The 16379-nt window shown below is 45.3% G+C and overlaps 1 protein-coding gene and 1 non-coding gene across 3 annotated transcripts in view; one reads left to right on the forward strand and one right to left on the reverse strand.

Moving 5' to 3' along the window:
* Positions 1–4427: 4427 nt before the first annotated feature.
* On the forward strand, positions 4428–4533 carry LOC116638969. The gene has a single exon (XR_004300737.1). It is a non-coding gene; the product is annotated as a U6 spliceosomal RNA (small nuclear RNA).
* Positions 4534–4927: 394 nt separating this feature from the next.
* AGBL2 (ATP/GTP binding protein like 2) overlaps positions 4928–16379 on the reverse strand; it is a 39148-nt gene continuing 27696 nt past the window's right edge. For both annotated transcript variants that reach the window (XM_032414985.1, XM_032414986.1), the window contains 6 exons: positions 16230–16360; positions 12693–12759; positions 10939–11064; positions 10361–10468; positions 7683–7766; positions 4928–5954 (listed from right to left, as the gene is read on the reverse strand). In XM_032414985.1, the coding sequence (XP_032270876.1) occupies positions 5781–5954; positions 7683–7766; positions 10361–10468; positions 10939–11064; positions 12693–12759; positions 16230–16360 (690 nt within the window). In that variant the 3' untranslated portion in view covers positions 4928–5780. The remainder of the gene's footprint in view (positions 5955–7682; positions 7767–10360; positions 10469–10938; positions 11065–12692; positions 12760–16229; positions 16361–16379) is intronic.

Here is a 16379-nt window from a genome sequence, read left to right on the forward strand (position 1 = left end):
ACTTGGTTGAATTTCTGTTCCTACCCCACCCCACCAGCGCCCCACCAGCACCTTCTTCACCACCACCTCCTAGCAAGGTTGTTAGCTGGCAGGGTGATGGTAATAAGGAGGGGCAGAGCCCTTGAGGAAATGCAGGGGGTGTGAAATAGCCCTGCAAGGGGGAGGCTGAGGGAACTTCAGTTTCAGAAGCAGGAAGTTAATTTCAGAGGCTGGAGGGGATCCATGAGCAGTGGCCCCAGTTCACTTGAGGGCATGTTTTCCTGCAGCCATCTTGACAGCCTGGGTGTAGGAGTAGAGAAGACAGATGGTTGGGATGGCTAGACTGATCCAACATTGGGGAACTACCAGGTGGATGTGGCAGAAGGACAGAGAGCGAGGACTCCGGGGTGCTGGCAAGAGAGTGGTTGACATATGTGCCCTGCAGTCTGGGCTGAATGGGGGAGGAAGTGAAGCCAAGAGGGAGAAAGAGTCACTGGGACGTGGGCTGGGCTGCGAAGGGGTTTATTGAAGTAATTGCTGGTCACTGAATCCCACGGTCTAGGAGTAGCCAGTTCAGGGGACTGGGAGGAGAGATGGCTTGGACCAAATCTGGCTGGAGGCAAGATGGAAGGGGCTGGACTTCGAGCAACCGAAGAACCTTTGTTTCCCCAAGGAGCAGAGGCTGAGAGAGAAGACCACCCTGGCCCGGGCTGAGGAGGGAGGCTGTCTCGGGCACAATAGTGTCTGATCAACAGCTGTGAGAAGTGTTCAAATAAACGTGATTTTGTAAAAATGAAGAGACCTTGGAGATTATTTTACCAGGACAGTCGCTTCACTTTAAGGGCAGGAAAGAGGTCCACACCTCCTCCCCCACCAGCCTGGGTGGGGTTCAGACCCAGGGGCTTTAAATTTAAGTTGGTGGCTCTCTTGAACCCACCACCACGTTCTGAAGCTAGCAGAATGTCTTCCTGACTGGTTTGTTGTAGCGCAGAGCGAGTCTTGGTTTCCTACCTGGGTTTGAAGCACAGGGGCAGGAATGGCGTTCCCACGTGTCGGTCACTGCTCGGTGCATTCTTTTTTGATGGATGAATCGGTGGGAAGAGCGCCTATCTTAGGGAAGAAGGATCCCAGGGAGTCCGAATTTCCTAGTAGCGTTCTTTCATTCTATATTCTTGGGGATCTTCCTTTCTTTTGACTCTTACTAAAGCAAGCACTGCTCTGGACATGTGGTGTATGCTTTGTCACCAGAGCTTTGTCTGTAGATGTACTAATTAAAACAATGCTTTTCTCAACCCAGTTTCACAAGGAAGCTTGTTCTCGAAGACCATGAGCTGCACAAAGTTAAGTTGGAACCCACTTAAAGGTGAAAATTAATTCGGAGCTTCCTTTTATTTGATCAGGCAGCATCAGGGTGAGGAAAAGGGGACAGAGATGCTGGGCCTCAGCAAGCATTAACAGAGGCGGGCTTATCTTCCCCAGGAATATTCCACTAAGAAATAGAAAGGTCTCTGATGGAATGTAGCTCAGCTAAACCTAGCCATGCCTTACAGTTTGCCTTTGTAGTTTAAAGGACAGAGTAAGCTTGTGGTGTCAAAGGCATCCTGTGCAAAAGGTGCCATGTCTCTGAGCTCTGGAAACATCTCTGCTATTCTAGGTAATGAAAGCAGAACTAGTCTGAGAACAGCCTGGAAAACCAGAAGTAGCAGTTCTATTTCTGTAAAGCAGAGCCTTTTGTGTGGCATTTTTGCTGAAAGCTGGGATCAACACTGGTGACAACATAACTAAACCAGAGATCACCGGTAGAATCCGAGTGGCCAGGTACTAGGAGATCTCCAAAATCCTTGCACCTTTTTAATGACCGAAACAAAAACAAAAACAAAAAACAACCTCTATTTTTTTTTTTCAAGGAGCCTCTATGTCCATACAGAGTTCCTATATCTAATGTTCCATCAGAAACTTAAGGGGAATGCTTACTGTCCTCACCTTACCTGTTTGGACGTGTTTCTGCCACTTTCTTTTTTTTTTTTTTTTTTTAGATTTTTATTTATTTATTTGACAGAGAGAGACACAGTGAGAGAGGGAACACAAGCAGGGGGAGTGGGAGAGGGAGAAGCAGGCTTCCCGTGGAGCAGGGAGCCCGATGCGGGGCTCGATCCCAGGACCCTGGGATCATGACCTGAGCCGAAGGCAGACGCTTAACGACTGAGCCACCCAGGCGCCCCTCTGCCACTTTCAAGAGGTGTTGTCACTTCTCCAAGGACAGTGGAGGTGCTCTCCACTGAGAGCAGTTGAGGACTGAGGACCTCAGTTGTGACCACGTGGTCCCAAAAGTAAGACTGCTAAAGAAAATATGCTCACCTGAAATCCATCTTGAATCTTAAAAAATGCTATCAGTGACTATGCATTTGATTTATAAAGAAAACAGAGTATGAAATACATTGTTTTGGGGCGCCTGGGTGGCTCAATCGTTAAGCGTCTGCCTTCGGCTCGGGTCATGATACCAGGGACCTGGGATCGAGCCCCGCATCGGGCTCCCTGCTTAGCGGGAAGCCTGCTTCTGCCTCTCCCACTCCCCCTGCTTGTGTTCCCTCTCTCGCTGTGTCTCTCTCTGTTAAATAAATAAATAACATCTTAAAAAAAAAAGAAATGCATTATTTTTCCCTTTAAAAAATATGTATATATTGTAAGTAATATGTGTATATTTTAAGTAATCTCTATGCCCAATGTGGGGCTCAAACTCAGGACCCTGAGGTCAAGGGTCGCATGCTCTACCGACTGAGCCTGCCTGGCACTGCCCCCCGACCCTAACCTTTGTCGACAGCTGTTGAATGTCAAGTTGATCTTGGCCTCTGACCTGACTAAGATGCTTTTTTCCACTTTGCCCTGATTCCATTCTCACGATTCACTCTTAGTGATCAAGATGCTTTGGGTTGTTTGTCCTGCAGCAGATTTGTTATGTCCACACAGAATCAGTTATCTTAGTTTGTCATTTTAAAGTTTCCAGCTAGAGGCACCCCTCTCAGCCTCCTACCAATAGCACAATGAGGGGCACCTAAGTGGCTCAGTCGGTTAAGCATCTGCTTTCGGGTCCTGGGATCGAGCCCCGCATCAGGCTCTCTGCTCCGCGGGGAGCCTAATTCTCTCTCTCTCTCCCTCTGCCTGCTACTCCCCCTGCTTGTGCTGTCAAATAAATAAATAAAATATTTTTAAAAAAAAAGCACAATGAGAAATGACAGGCACTCTGACTGCCAGACGCTGCAGCATATAAATGCCGGGTGGGTCACTTCTCCCTAATCACCGGAGCCGGAAAGCTTGCCTCTCTTCTAAAGAAAACACATAGCTGCTCCTTTGCAGGCCTGTGAGCTGAGCAGGGCTCAACTTGAGCCACACCACGTTTGGGCGACTACCAGATGTGGAGGCTGTGCCTGGACTGCGTGGATTCTCTCCTTTTTGCCCCTTCAGTATCTGAGCATCCAAACCACATCTCAGGCAGCTTCCCCCCTGCCCCCATCTCAGGAAGTTTTTTACTTTCAAAAAGTACTTAAAGGGGCACCTGGGTGGCACAGTCAGTTAAGCGTCCGACTCTTGATTTCGGCTCAGTTCATGATCTCAGGGTCCTGAGAGCAAGTCCCGTGTTGGGCTCTGTGCTGAGCGTGGAGTCTGCTTGAGATTCTCTCCCTTTCCCTCTCCCTCCCCCTCTGCCCATGATCATAACTCCACAGATCTTGATTGCTTAAGCAGGCATCACTCCATCACTCCAAATAGTTTAATGGGTGAAGTACAATAACTATTTTATGATTCTTTTCTATACATTGTCGCCAACTCACTCTTACCAATCATCTCAGACCATAAAATCCTCAGTGTTGAATATAAAAGGGCATGTTTTATGAAAAATAAATCTCGTAAGTTTGGGGGAAGAATCTGATCACATATTCTGATTTTTTTTAAGATTAACTTATTTATGTTTTAAGATTTTATTTTTAAATTTATTTTAGAGATAGAGAGTGCACATGAGATGGGGGGAGAAGCAGAGGGAGAGAGACAAGCAGACTCCGAGCTGAGTGTGGGGCCCGATACGGGGCTCAATCCCACGACCCTGAGATCATGACCTGAGCTGAAATCAAGAGTCGGAGGCTTGACCGACTGAGCCACCCAGGTGCCCCTGCATATTCTGATTTTTTATTCCAAAAATATCATCATACTCGGGTGCTTTTTATAAACTTTATCCAAAATTATTTGAAGCAAAAACAAGTATTTCCGAACAACTTTCAAAGGTTTGCCCTCAGCGGTTTGTAACTGTTTAGGGATTTGTCCTTGAAAGATACCCTCTTTGGGACAAAAAGTGGGGTTTTGGCTGTGTGCTTTCTAGATACTTAAAATGCTGAGTTTTCGGGTGTGAGTTTAGGTTTTAGGGTGTGAGTAAGGTATGGAATAGGAGAAGGGCAGAGGCTCCCTTTGGCAGCACATACACTGAAGTAGATACAGATACTGAAAAGATTAGCATGGCCCCTGCAGAAGGAAGACACGGAAGTTCATGAAGTATTCTCTATTAGAAACCAAACCAAACAAACGAAAAAGAGCTCGGGCAGGTATCATCACCTTTAAAAAGACTCATGCAGTGTGTGAGGCAGGATGTGGGGTGGGCAGAATTTGGGAATTCTCTGTACTGTGTCCTCAATTTCTCTGTAAATCTAAAACTGTTCTCAAAATAAAGTCTATTAATTAAAAAAAAAAAAAAAGGGACACCTGGGTGGCTCAGCCGGTTAAGTGTCTGCCTTCGGCTCAGGTCATGATCCCAGGGTCCTGGAATCAAGCCCCGCATCAGGCTCCCTGCTCGGCCAGGAGCCTGCTTCTCCCTCTCCCTCTGCCCTGCCCCCCCCCTTGTGATCTCTCTGTGTCAAATAAATAAATCAAATATTAAAAAAAAAGCACAGACACTGGACTTGTACTAAAATTTGTGTTGCCATGTGGTTCTAATCATTAGTCATCCAGGTCATGGTGGTGGCTGACGGAGTTTACAAGTGATAGTGAAAAATACACCGGGAAACTTTCAATCCGATGTGATAGGAAGAGGGGAAAGTAAAAACAGGAGGCCTGGCATGAACTCAAGTGACCCTTCTTCAGCACGACCCCAGCGTGTGGACATGACAGGCTGCAGTTGGCAGGCGGTGCTTGCCGCGCGAGAGAAAGCTAAAAACATAAAACACCTGTTCGCGTAAGGTGACGCAGTTAACCGATCAAAGGAAACAACTGGCTAGAGAGAAAGAATTTTAATCAGTGGGTTAAAAAATGTACGTAACCGTGTTGAACATGATATATGTCATACTGAACTCTGGCTAATACATGAATTGTTTTCTCTATGTGGTAACACCTTAGCATGAGCAAACCTGATAAATCACTGACCATTCATTGCTAGAAAGCTTTGACGGAAGACTTTTTTTGAACAAAGCACACTCCCAGAATATGTTTAAAATAGAATTTGAACTCTTAAAATTGATTTGCACATAATTTTAGAGAGAATGTCTACTGGTTAAAATGTATATCTGGGCTGTAGGTTCATGAGCACACACTTCAATTTCTGACAAAGGAAGCTTTTCTATACATCATAATAAAATTTTACTTTATGAAAAAAAGTAATCTAATTCATGAGGTATGTATCGTGAGGGCTTGCCTGCAACGTGAGCCCCTGGTGTAAGGTCAGTGCGTGATGAACACACGACACAGTATACCGCAAGTGCACGAAGCTCCCGATCATACAGCTCCCCTCACTACAGAACGTGTCTGACCCAGAACATGGCAGCCTATGGATATGTGTATATGTGCAAGGATGGGTACACCGTCATGGTGGCGCGGCCTCTCTTTGTGGCAGGATATCTGTTCCTGGACCAGTTTGGCTTCATATCTGGAACCGGCTCTTGGCTGGGATTTGTGCTTCTCTTTGGAGAGCATGACACTGTAAATCCTGGCTTCTCTGTCTGTGCAAACAAGATAAAAAGTTGAATCACTTTAGGTTGCGATTTCTAAAGTTATAGTTAGGGTTGGGGTTGGTTTTAAAAGGAGTTAGTGAGAAGTATTTGCATTTCCCCCCAAATACCAAAGTACAAAGTAGCTGATGTGGTTCCAGGGCAGAGGTGAATCAAGCATTTGCCCTAGGCCTTCAGAGAGATGAAGAAAGGTCCTTAATGGCCCTGAGTTCAACCACTGCATTTCATAAACTCTCTAGAGACATTACACAAAGAGAACTTAATCTACAAGATAGGAGACTGCCCCACTGTTTGTGACTCTGCTTATCTATGTCTGTGAGTTAAATGCCTATGTCTCTGCTAGAGAAATGTTCTGCCAGAAAATGGAGGTGGGGGCGCCTGGGTAGCTCAGTTGGTTAAGCGTCTGCCTTCGTCTGCCTTTGGCTCAGGTCATGGTTCTGGGATCCTGGGATCGAGCCCCGTGTCAGGTTCCCTGCTCAGCGGGAGTCTGCTTCTCTCTCTGCCCCTCCCCCTGCTCGTGCTCTCTCTCTCTCTCTTAAACAAATAAATAAAATATTAAAAAAAAAAAAAAGAAGAAGAAGAAGAAGAAGAGGAAGAAAATGGAGGCAAAGGTAAAAGCCTGAATGGCATTCACCTGCTACATCGGGTTTAACTGAATCCCTCGTTACATGTTGCAGCCTAAGAGGTTCCAACTGTGGGATGAGGCTTGAGCAAACTGGGGACGTCCTACAGTGAATACCTCCGAGGAGAGGGGGCAGCTCATGGCTCACCTGCCTGTCAGGACAGAAATCCTCTTTGAATTTACCTACACCTGTCTTCCCACTGCTCTCCAGGCTCTGTGATGTCATGGTGAGTGGACTCTATCTTGCCACCCCTCCTAGAGGATTGCTGCCTTAAGGGAGGGATCATGTCTTACAGTCCTCAAGAGGCCCCGCGTCTTGTAGGGTCTCCATAAGACACGGATGGGTAAATGGGAGCACTGATCTGAGAAGTCCCGAACAACAGCCTTGGGAAAACAGCAGGGTCCTCCCCTTGGGAGAACTGTCCATTCTCTCTCTAGTATACCCATGTTAGTCCAGTGGTTCTTAATCTTTGTTCGTCCTGGGCGCATGTGAATGGCACCCTCCTATAGACTCCCCGGGGCTGACTCGACAGCTTACTAGCTGTTTCTCCACCTCTTTTTCCTCCTTCTCAGGAAAGAAAATGCAAATGCAAATGAGCAAGAGAGATGTTATTAGAGGGATAAATACTAACTCATTCTAACTTACTCTTTTAAAGAAGCAAACCATTCACAAACATTGGTATTGAATGATCTCTGGGACCTCTGGACGTGAGGTACCTCACGACTGATGGCGGCACCCCAGTTTGTTGTTAACATTTCCGAGGGTTGAGAACCGCTGCATTATTCACTATCACTGTTACCTCAGCTGCTGCCACAGACTTACAAAATAACAGCCGCCTAACAAATATTTGCTAAAATGAAACTAAATTCTTCAGGGTAAGCTTTTTGCTCGAGGTGGGATTCCTCCCATCCTGCGGCACCTTGTGGGGCTGTGTCCCTTGGTGGTCAGGTGGCTTAGACGTTCTCCTAAGCGGAGCAAATCCTAGAAGGTGAAACTGTGGACTGTGGATCACTACCCCTCCAGATCACGTCATACCCTTGAAAGCCAAATCAAATTAGTTGCTGGCATACATGTATATACATCGTAGGTGAAATACCTGCATTCTCTCTTTATTCTTTGTCAGGATCAAGGAGGCCATTTTTGATGGGTCCAGGGAGGTGCCCTTGTCTCTCCCACGTAGCTGTGACGGAGATAAATGAACACGTTCTCACTAAAGCTCCCACTTGCACAAGTGTGATTACACAGAACAGACCCTGAGTGTTTTTTATTCCTGCATGTTAAGTCATTACGGTACTGTAACACGGAAAGAGAGGCAAGCCACATATGAATAATAATTTGAAGAAAAGAAGGAAACTAATATTCAAGGAGTGCCTACCATACGCCAGGCACTTTACAGTTTCACATCTAATTTTCTCAACAATGTTTATGATGCATGTATTATTACCCAGAAACTGAGTCCCAGAGTGGTTAAGTAACTCATGAAAAATGATAGTGAGGCTGGAATTTGAACTCAAGACAGACTTGAAAGCTGTGCTCTGGCCACCATCACACTAGACCCCAAATGACGCTCAGTGTGGGCCGTGCTCTGCGGGGGTTCTTCAGTGTAACACAGTGGGACCGCATTATATCACTGCTAACCACAGGGTAGCATTCTGCATGAGAAGGGCCTATTACGCACCCTATCCACTAAGAGTTATCTTATATTTAAAATACTTATTTTTAAGATATTTATATCTTATTTTTAAGATACAAAACTTATTTTTAGAATTTTTTTTTTTTTTTAAGATTTTATTTATTTATTTGACAGAGAGAGAGACAGCGAGAGAGGGAACACAAGCAGGGGGGAGAGGGAGAGGGAGAAGCAGGCTTCCCGCCGAGCAGGGAGCCCGATGCGGGGCTCGATCCCAGGACCCCGGGATCACGACCTGAGCCGAAGGCAGATGCTTAATGACTGAGCCACCCAGGCGCCCCTATTTTTAGAATTTTTTAAGTTTACTTTTTATTTTTAGTAATCTCTACACCCAGTGTGGGGCTTGAACTCATGACCCCGAGATCAAGAGTGGCATGCTCTTCTGACTGAGCCAGCCAGATGCCCCACCAAAACTTATTTTTATACATAAAAAACCCAAAGGGGCACCTGGGTGGCTCAGTCGGTTGAGCATCCAACTCTTGATTTCAGCTCAGGTCACGACCTCAGGGTTGTGAGATCAAGCCCCACATCAGGCTCTGTGCTCAGCAGGAGGTCTGTTTGAGATTCTCTCTCTCCCTCTCCCTCTGCACCTCCCCTTGCCTCTCTCTCTCTCTTAATCTAAAATAAATAAATCTTAAAAAACCCAACCAAACAAAGATTTTATAGCCACCCAATTCCAAAGTACTAACAAACGACTGGGCACCTTTCCTCTGTGCTCCTACTTCATCCTACTCTCTGATGTAATTCCCTGCTTCCTTGTTAAAATCCCCAGCAGACTCTAAGGTCCCTAAGGCGGAGACAGTGTTTTGTTCAATGTTGCATTCCCAGCTCGCAGTAGAGGGTGTAGCATGTAGTGGTTACATAGTTCGATTTGTTGAATGCAAGGATGGACAGATGATGCAGCAGCCTGTTCTTATGTTCTAGGTGTAAAATCACAAATCAATGGTTGTCAGACTTCAGTAGTGTCTAATCCAAAATATTGTCAATGTCCCCAGTAATTTTAAGGTTCCCTTGCTCCCTGTGGCACCAACAGGAGGGTCACACAGATAGAGGCCTATTGTATTCTTCGGCCTATGGAAGAGACATATTAATTGGAAAAATCAGAGAATCTGCAACAAAGAGTCAAAGATGGAACAGGATAGAGAGCTCAGAAATAAACTCATGCATATACGATCCATTAATTTTTTACAAAAGAGTCAACATATACAATGGGGAAAAGATGGTCTCTTCAATAAATGGTATTAGAAAAACTAGATATCCACATGCAAACCATACCCCATCTCGTACCATACACTAAAGTCAACTCAAAATGGATTAAAAACTTAAACTTAAGACCCGAAACCATAAAACTCCGAGAATAAAACATAAGGGATAAGCTCCTTGACACTGGTCTTGGCAATGATTTTTTGGATTTGACACCAAAAGCAAAAATAAACAAGTGGGACTAGATCAAACTAAAAAGCTTCTGCACAGCAAAGGAAATCATTAATCAAATCAGAAGGCAGGGGTACCTGGCTGGCTCAGTTGGTAGAGCACGTGACTCTGTGAGTTCAAGCCCCATGGTGGGGGTAGAGATTACTTAAAAAAATTTACCCTACCCCCAAAAAAACAAAATCAGAAGAAAACCTATGGAATGAGAGAAAATATCTGTAAATAATGTTATTCAGTCTTAAAAAAGAAGGAAATCTTGCCATTTGTGACAACATGGATGAACCCGGAGGGCATCATGCTGAGTGAAAGGAGGCAGAGAGAGAAAGACAAATACTGCATGGTATCACTTAAGTGTGCAACCTAAAAAAAAGATCAAATTCGTAGATACAGAGAGCAGAATGGTGGTTGCTGGGGAGTGGGGAAATAAGGAGAAGATGGCAAAAGGGTATAAACTTTCAGTTATTAAAGAAAAAAAAAGTAACTACCTGAGGTGGTAAATGTGTTAATTAACTCAGTGCTGGGAACCCTCTCACTGTGTGTAAATATATCAAATACCATGTTGTACACTTTAAATATATTACCCAAAAAAAGTTCTGATAAATTTTCTATGAATGAGTTAAAAAAAAAAAAAAAAAGGCAAGCAAAACTACTACCTCATTCAACCTTGGTTTGTCATTTCGCATCGTGGAAGAACTGGCATTCTCTGAATTTCTGAAAAAGGTAGGCTGTTTTTGCAGAGTAGAAGCAAACCCTGCCCTTTCCTGGAAGGATTGAGTGCAAAGAGAATATTTTTCAATTGATCCATTGCAATTACTCTACTCATAATTGACCCAATTCACTCAACAGTAAAATCTCCACGTCTGAAAGCATTTTCATCATTAGGAAGCAGGGGGCGTGGAGTGGGGATGACAGCTGGGAGGAGACTGGGAAGGAGCCTGGCATCCCTATACTGGACAAGGCCGGACACCTGAGCTACCCAGCAAGCCTGGACTGGCTCCAGCCACCACTTCTCTAGTAACCACCATGATCAAAACCCATGCCGGAGTGTAGAACAGAATCGGTGGGCCAAGGCTGAGATCTGCTCAGAGATGTCCAGAGGACTCATGGAAGAGCTAAGAACTCAAAATAGCTTCCTTCTACCCCATTCCCCATTCCCTTTCTGGTTTAGAGTAAACTTTATCCCCTTGTCCTGCTCTGTCCATGGAATGCTCTTTGACCAGAGCCTTCTTACCGGGACATCTTCCGTTAACTTTAACTCCCTCATCAAATTATTTTTCTGATACTGTTCATTTCGCTGTTTCCTCGTCTGAAGTGGCTTCTTTTTTTTCTTCTTATACATCTTCGTCTTTTGATTCACCTATTCCAGAAAGCACAGAGAAAGTCGTCATTGGGGATTCCAGAGGTACACCCACCCACATGGAGCCCTTTTCCACAGGACACTCAAGCCACAAGGGCTAACCCAGTACGTGGGCCCCATGGTGCTGACCTCCTGCTGGTTTGGGGAATAAACAGTTCAGGTACCTCCATAGCAGAATCCACTCCCCATTTAACATCCCCAAATCCCACTACTATAGGTATACTGCCAAAGGGGCAACTATACCAATAACCAAGTATCTGTGTTTCAAAATATAAAACCAGATTAGTCATGGCAATAATGTCAGGTACAGATAATACTGATCATTAGGTATGTGGTTAAAAGATTCAGTTTGGCTGGGGTGCCAGGTAGTTCAGTCAGTTAAGCGTCTGACTCCTTTGGCTCTAGTCATGATCTCAGGGTTGCGGGACTGAGCCCCTTATTAGGCTCTGCGCTGGGTGTGGAGGAGCCTGCTTAAGATTCTCTCTCTCCCGCTCCCTCTGGCACTCCCCTCACCCCCCCAACCCGCTCACCCTCTCTCTCTCTCAAAAAAAAGACAAAAATTTTTTTTAAATTTAGAAGATTCAGTTTGGCTATTACCACAAGGTGGCTTTAATAATTAAGCAAATGAAGCTCAGGACTAATTATCCAGGGACCTATGGTGTGGTGAAGCTTATACCGATGTAAATCCAGCTGAAAAACTTATACGGTCCAATCTCATTTGGCTGGCTCCACCTGGCACAGCCTTAAGCTCAACTTATAATGGAGATATTTCTTAATGCAACTAGGAAATCATGTGCATAATGAATTATAACAAATATTTTGTTGTTTCTAAAGCTTTTATATCATCTACATAAGAAAAAGTCTGAACAAGATGGGGCAAAAAAAATACTTAATATATGGAAATATAAAACTATCTACGACTACATGAATATACTTTTTAAAAACGTATGGGTCAGGGTGCCTGGATGGCTCAGTTGGTGCAGCATGCAATTCTTGATCTTGGGGTTGTGATTTTGAGCCCCATGTTGGGTGTAGAGACATAAGTATAAAAATAAAGTCTTAAATAAATAAATAAATATGGGTCATTTTTAACAACCTCTATCTCTTAAGACGGTTTTCACTTTTTTTTAAAGATTGTATTTATTGGGGTGCCTGGGTAGCTCAGTTGGTTAAGCGTCTGCCTTCGGCTCAGGTCATGATCCCAGGGTCCTGGGATTGAGCCCCACGTCAGGTTCCTTGCTCAGAGGGGAGTCTGCTTCTCCCTCTCTCTCTCTGCCCCTCTCCCCTCTCATGCTTGCTCTCTCTCAAATAAATAAAATCTTTAAAAAAGTAAAAAAACTAAAGATTGTATTTATTCATTTGACAGAGAGAGAGAGCACAAGCAGGGGGAGCGGCAGGCAGAGGGAGAGGGAGAAGCAGGCTCGTCACTGAGCAGGGAGCCCGATGCAGGGCTTGATCCCAGGACCCTGGGATCATGACCTGAGCCAAAGACAGATGCTTAACGACTGAGCCACCCAAGCGCCCCTTTTCTACAGATTTTAGCTGGAACATTCCACCAAATTATCCAGGAGGGTCATATTTTCCTTAAGGCTGCTACTTCCTGGGGGTGAGTGTCTATACCATCTTACCTCATGTGCTGTGTTCAGTAGGTGAAGAGGGAGACCGTCTGAGAGGGAACTGTCAGAACCACTGGTGCTGTTTCCAGAAGGAAAGAGGAAAGGGAAACAGCTGTTATTAATGTCTAGGAAGGGGAACATTTACCAGACCAGCAGCATGGGATTAGGATATCCAGTCTGCTACTTGCCCCCAGTGCCTGCATTTCGATGACTAAGAATTCTTGACAAGCACATTCATTCATTCATCCTGAACATGTACTGCACGCCAGGCAGTGCATCAAGCACAGAGATGAACGTGGCAGAGCCCCTGACCCCACGGAGTTTGCAATCCATGTGGCAAAATAAATACTGGCCAGGTGGGCCAAGCTGCCCTTGGCAGCGACCGTGAGAGGCTGGAAGATTCTTAGTGTGCAGCCCTGGACAAGACCAGGGGACTATGATTTGTTTGAAAGCAGGGTTTGTTTCATTCATTTCTGTCTGGCCGGCACCAGTTCAGAGAGCAAGGATCCTACCAGGTACTCTTTAAAACTGCGTTGAATATACACATAAACATATTTGATAACAAGGATTCTGTAGGTCGGAGACCAGGAATACTACTTTCATTATCCCAATTCCTGCTTCAAAAGTTGTGGATGCGTGCCCAGACTGATATAACGTCTTCCCCCACAAACGGGCAGCCCCCCTTCCTGCAAGGGCTAGGATGAACAAGGGCTGAATGAGAGCTCAGATAATCCACCTTGCTGCTTCTATCACATCCACTGTTCACGTGTCACATTGTATTTTCCCCTTTCCTGGGGTGTGACCGGCTAGAACTGGGAGCTGTGCTCTACCACATGGCCTCCATAGATAAAAAAATGTCTTAGGCACAAAACTCAGATCTCCTCGGAAAAGATGGCATTTCAAACCATTCTTTTGCTCACGCCTTTCATCCTGTTCACGCTCCCCCTCCCTCCCTTTGGCGCACAATGAGGAACCCCACAGTAAGACAGCAGGAAGAAAGCCCTCTCTTCTCTGATCTAATTCCCAATTCCCTGTTCTCAAAAGGCTTGTCTAGTCTGAAGAGTAGCTTTTGAGGCCATTGGATAATAGTCTCTCAAGTCCCTTTCGGAGATGACGGAAGACTTTAATAAACAGGATAAAAGCATTAGATGCAGTATGCCCCAGAAAATGTTGAAGACCATGTAGGTGCACACACAGGGCACACTCAAACTCGGCTTGGACACTCACAGTCTGCTTTTCTGCGTCACGGTGGGAACGGACAGGTGGAGCCCCGTGGAGGCTTGTGACAGCCGGCTTCCCGATGCAGATGCTGGCACACTGGTTTCAGTAATTCTGACCTCACCGTATCAGGGTACCCCTAGATACTAGAATGCAGTCCCCTGTTTCTGAGGTGACTTCTCCTGGGCTCTATCCTAATGGGTTGACATCCAGGGGCATTTTGCTGTTGAGGCTGAAAGTGAAGCGTGGTTCGTGCAGTGGTCCCAGAGAGTTAGGCAGAGAATTCTGGGAGAGTGGAGGAGGCAACATGGTGAATGGGCATACTGCCTGGCCTGACGCTCTGATTTAAGGTTCCTAAGGAGACATTTCGGAGACTCAGAACTGCAGAACTGCTTCAGGGCCCAGATGTCGATGTGCCACTTAGAGTAGGAGGGAGACCAGCCCCTTCGCCCTGTCCACTGCAGTCTACAGCGCCACCTCTGGCCGAGGACTGCCATGTCCAGCCCAGAAACCTGACTGAGGGCAGCTGGGGCAGGCTTGAGGCACCCTGGCCAGTAAGCTGGAGTAGAAGGTGTTCTTGCACACCTGTGAGACACCCACCCACCTGGGGGCTTCCTAAAATACTTGTGGAGAGTGTGGGGCTGAGATCCTTCACACTAAATTAGTTCAATAAATATGTATTGAGCTCTCCCTATGGGCTGGGTACTGTTCTAGGTGCATGAGATACAAAGGTGAACAAAATAAAGATCTCTGACCTTGTGGAACCCACATCTTCGTAGGGGAAACAGACAATACATAATAAACACAATAAAGATGTAAATGACATAGAAGGACAGAGGTGATGAAATGCTTTGGGAAAAAGGAGAGCACCTCAGAGGGACAGGGAATGAAAGGCAGGGAGGCAAAGGCTGGGGAACAAGTGGCAGTAGTACAGTAACAAGGGCAGGCCATATTGAAAATGTTGACATTTAAACAAAGACTTGAAGGAGGTGAGGGATGAGCCATGTAGATATCTAGGGGAAGAGCATTCTCGGCAGCTGGGACCGCTAGTGCAAAGGCCCCGAGGCAGAAGAGTGAGGAGGCCAGTGTAGCCATAGCGGTGTGTGAGAGGCTGAAGGTGGGGGTTATAAGGTGGCCAGATACTATAGCCTGGACTTTTTACCTCATTTCCTGGCTCCTCCTTACCTCTGTGACCTCTTAGAGCTGTGGTACCCAGCTTAGACTTGGACCTTCTCTTTACTCTAGCTGCACTTGCTCCCTTGGGATCTCATCTAGTCTTAAGGTTTATTTTTTTTAATTTATTTTTTTTAAAGATTTTATTTATTTATTTGAGAGAGAGAGTGCATGCATGTGAGTGGGGAAAGGGGCAGAGGGAGAGGGAGAGAATCTCAAGCCAAGTCCATGCCAAGCATGGAGCCCGATGCGGGGCTTGATCTCACAACCCTGAGATCGTGACCTGAGCCGAAACCAAGAGTCAGATGCTTAACTGACTGAGACAGCCAGGTATCCCTAGTCTCTAGGTTTAAATATCATCTATCCAATGATGACACTATTTGACCTCTCCACTGAACTCCAGACTCATATATTCAACTGCCCACCCAATATCTCCATTTAGATGTCTAATAGACATCTCAGAATGAACATGCCTAACACTAGCCTCTGGATCTTCATCACTCCCCTAACCTTCTCCACCCCCTTGATCTTCCCCATCTCAGTAAAAGGCAACTCCATTCAACCAATTATGGACTCATTCTCTTTCTCTCATGCTCCATATCCAATCCACAAGAAAGTCCTAATGTTTGAGACTTCAAAATATATCTAGAATCCAACCAATTCATACACCGCCAACCACTACAACTACTCAGGTCTAGACCACTGTCTGTATTTACCTGTATTATTGCAAGAGCCTCCTAATGAATGTTCCTGCTTACACACCTTCCCTCCCTACAATCTATTTTCCACATAGCAGCCAGGGTATTCCTACTGAAACTAAAATCCAAGTCAGAACATGACACTTCTCTCCTTAAAACCTTCCAAAGGCTTTCCACCTCCCTTGGAGTAAAAGACAAAGGCTTTACAATCGCCTAAAGGCCCTACACATACTGCCCGCCCATCTCCCTAACTTAGAAATGAGGCTGTCAAAGAACAGGCACTCAATACATAGTTGTTGAAGAAATGAAATATATTTAAGTGTGCCAAGATTTATTCAATATTTTGCACCTGAGGTTCAAAACCAATGAAACAAGAGCAAACAATAATAATAATAATAATAATAATAATAATAATAATAATAGAACTTCTCTGGTTTTTCTTTGAAATGAAGTTTGTTACCTGGATTCAATGTCAGACAAGGAGATGTCACTCCAACTTCCTTCTAAATCCATATCTTGTCCAAATTCATTGAATTTCTTACGGATCTCCTGTTGTAAGAGCTCTTTAAGCTCTGCTAAACACTGCATGAACTGTGGAAGTGAAAAAAAA

The sequence above is a fragment of the Phoca vitulina genome, unplaced genomic scaffold, assembly GCF_004348235.1.
Source record: "Phoca vitulina isolate PV1807 unplaced genomic scaffold, GSC_HSeal_1.0 scaffold16, whole genome shotgun sequence".
NCBI lineage: Eukaryota > Metazoa > Chordata > Mammalia > Carnivora > Phocidae > Phoca > Phoca vitulina.